The 3,447-nt window shown below is 30.3% G+C and overlaps 1 protein-coding gene across 3 annotated transcripts in view; it reads right to left on the reverse strand.

Moving 5' to 3' along the window:
* LOC108768662 (mediator of RNA polymerase II transcription subunit 15) overlaps positions 1-2,810 on the reverse strand; it is a 29,162-nt gene extending 26,352 nt beyond the window's left edge. For 2 of the 3 annotated variants that reach the window (XR_001940500.1, XM_018519184.1), the window contains exons 1-3: positions 2,691-2,806; positions 2,522-2,618; positions 2,038-2,125 (exon numbers count right to left, since the gene is read on the reverse strand). Coding sequence is in view for 2 of the 3 variants with exons in the window: in XM_018519184.1 (XP_018374686.1) it covers positions 2,038-2,125; positions 2,522-2,580 (147 nt within the window). In the remaining variant the exon portion in view is untranslated. Of the gene's footprint in view, positions 1-2,037; positions 2,126-2,521; positions 2,619-2,690 lie in introns of all 3 variants that reach the window. The other variant, XM_018519183.1, reaches the window with a different exon arrangement.
* Between the last annotated feature and the right edge of the window lie 637 nt (positions 2,811-3,447).

Here is a 3,447-nt window from a genome sequence, read left to right on the forward strand (position 1 = left end):
AGTAAAACGATTCAAAATGGCATTTTCTGACAACTTATGTGGTAGCCATTTACCTTCCTTATGAATCTTTCCCATGGCAGGCAAGCGTTTTGAGACGGAGTAACATTTAATTGTTTCGACAACTCTAAAAGCGTTTGAGCTGGATTCTCATCAAGCAATTCTTGCAGCTCGACATCTTCAAATTTTTTTGGCTGTCCTGGACGTTCTTTATCTCTCATATCAAAATCACCGTTTCGGAAGCATTCAAACCGAACTCTACATGTTCTTTCCGATGGAGTTTCATCACCATACACTTCGGATAATAAGCGATGCGCTTCAGCTGCGGTTTTCTTGAGGTCGAAGTAGTGAAGAAGTACATATCGGAAAAACAGCTTATCGCGATTCATTTTCAATTGATTGGAAAGTCTCTTTGGCGTCGAGAAATCTAACCTGTGATGATTGAATCACTTTCAGCGATGTCTAAACTACAAAAGACATATGACTTCATCGTCGAAACTCGCCAGCGTTGGAACCAGCACCCTCTAGTAGCAAGCGATAGGAATTAAGTTTAACACCTAATATATAGTATATATAGTATATATATTAGTAATTCAAGATTGAATTATTTTAAAAAGGAACGAAGATCCAACTTCGACCATAATAGGCATTTAAATTTCTAATATAAAATACATTTAAAAAATGGAACAATTTCACTTCAAGGAAACTATTATTGTCGCATTTTTTATTACACATTATGATATATTTATTCTTTGTGTATGTTTCGATAATTTGAATTGTTCATGTAATTAAACAATTAATAATAAGTTTCTTAATCGATAAATCTCATTTTGAAAAATAAATTTTTTCTGAAATTTTGTTCCATGCGTTTTCTTTTGTTGAGATAAAATAAAAATGTACAATATTAAGGGATTAATTTTATATCTTTAGGATAAAGGAAGATGTTAATAAAAAGAGGCCAATTTTTGCCTATAAAATGTAAGTAAAAGGAATACCATTTTTTATAGATTTTGACCTTCTGAATACGATAATGTTAATAAAAAGTTCGGGATCCGTGAAAATTGAGCATGAACATCATAGATTTAAAGCAATTTCAATATTCTTGTTTACGTTTCAAGGTGTTCTTCAAATGCCACAAACTTTTTAATAATTTTATTATATTCAAAATCTACAAAAAAGCACTATTTCTTTACTTACTTTACTATCTTTTTGGACAAAAATCTACCCTTTTTTGGAGAATATAAAAAAAATCCGACTTTTGTTCAAAAGAATGTAAGCAAAAGAAATTGTTTTTGTAGATTTTTAATCTATTCTACAATGTGCTTTTTGTTTCCCGTTTCTTGTTTTTAACGTTTTGCTTTTTTTCTCCTTTACAACTGTTTTATTGACAATTGTATTACTTGCTATGTATTTCTTGTTTTTTCGAAATTTGTTAATTTTCATCTTGGGCGACATAAAACAAAAAACTGGGTAAGAAGCAAAAAGACAAGATGTAAAAAAAATAGCAAAAAGCAAGAAACAGGAAACAAAAAACACATTAAAGAATAGGCTTTAACCTCCTAAATGATAAAATCATTAAAAAGTTTATAGGGGAACACTTTGAAAAGTAAATAATATTGAAATTTCTTAAATGTATCATGTTCATGCTCAATTTTCAAGGTGTTCCCTATCAATTCCAAACTTTTTGTTAACTAATGTTAATGCAATTTAATGTATGAATACAGTAATTTGTATTCAGTTCAAAATCTATAAAAAATGCTATTCCTTTTACTTATACCTTTATAGGTAAAATGAACTCTTTAGAATCCTCCTTAGAGCAGCAAAAAAAAGTTGCTTATTACATGTCAAAATATCCTCTATGTATTGTCTGTTTTATAATTTTTTAAATTTCCAAGTTGGGGATCTTTCCTTGTCAGTATCACTTGTATAAAAATGGAAAATAACACTAATATATATATTTAACTTTAAATCCAAAAAGTATAACATAATATAGCTGCAAAGAATGGAATTAATATGTTCTTAGTATAATTCTAGACATACCTTAGATTTAGCTTTTTGAAAGACATGATTCTCCATTTCAATGCTATTCTTTGTCGTAGGCATGCCAGATACTTGTATTGCTTCATCACTGTTATCAATAAAATGTTTGCAATTATATATCAAATAAAAAATTAGAGTTATTTTCTTCAACTGCATTATGCACATTTTATAAAATGGAGAAACGATAAAAAAACAATTTTAGCAAAAATTTACAAAAAACTAAATAAATATAAATATTAGAAAAAAGAAAAATGAAAAGAGCAAATTTATTTAAAATTAATCAATTGAGCTCATACATATAATAAGTGTTTCATGTAAAAAATATATATGTGTATGTGTGTAAATAACAATACACCATATAAAAGGTAAATTTATTTAATAGCCTTAGGTAAAATTACTTTTTAAATGATAATTAAACTTTTAATACCAATTGATATAAAACAATGTTTTTGCTTTATAAACTTAACTAACATAATTGACTTACATTTTCGCGACTACGCTTTGACGAAAATGTGGCGTTTTCCAAGAATCGTCTGTGGCCATGATGACTGTATCTCTCAATTACTTACAAATAAATAAAACTAAAAAAAAACAATATCGAAAATATTCAATATTAATTATTATAATATATTTAGGGATAAGGTCTCGCTTACAGGCCTAGATACTAGTAACTAGAGATGCGACATTGCGTCGGTTGGGTTAGGTCGTCATCGCCATTTTAATACAGTATATAGGCCGCAGCACACACTCTTGCATAACGCATACTGCATAGTGCATAAAAGAATCAACCAATCAAAATTCTTCTTTTAGGTACATATTCTTATGCATTACGTGTTATGCGTTATGCAAAAGCTGTGCTCCCCGCTTAAGGGTGCCGTCACATGCGGCGTAACTTGCGTAAGCGTAACTTGCGCCGACCAATCATATCATTTCACTTGAACATCAATTTCTGTCTAGTCACTTTATGCTTTTTACGTTATTTTGTTGTTACGCCGAAACATGATAGAACCACTATGCGTCGAATCTAATTTCTGGCTCATTTTAGCTTATTGTGTCTGAAAAAATGTACAAGGGTTTCAATTTTGCAACAGTACAATTATAAAAGTCGTGCGCCTTTTTGCATCGCGTGAAAAGTCGAAATCCATGTGGAACAGTACAATTATAGACCTCATTTTGCCTCTGTAACAGATTTCCTAACCTCAATAGTCATCAACTTTAAAGGCCTAAATACAATGCCAGGCAATAGCGATAGTATAGCGATAGGAATAATATAGAAATAAGAGATACATAAACTATCGCCTCCCGTTGCACAATGCGATGAAAGAAATAAAGGCCAACCAATCAGATCGCGTACATACTGTAGTATGCTCTTCTGCTTCAGTAGACGTAACCTAAAAATGTTAAATCATT

The sequence above is a fragment of the Trachymyrmex cornetzi genome, unplaced genomic scaffold, assembly GCF_001594075.2.
Source record: "Trachymyrmex cornetzi isolate Tcor2-1 unplaced genomic scaffold, Tcor1.1 scaffold818, whole genome shotgun sequence".
Taxonomy (NCBI): Eukaryota; Metazoa; Arthropoda; class Insecta; order Hymenoptera; family Formicidae; genus Trachymyrmex; species Trachymyrmex cornetzi.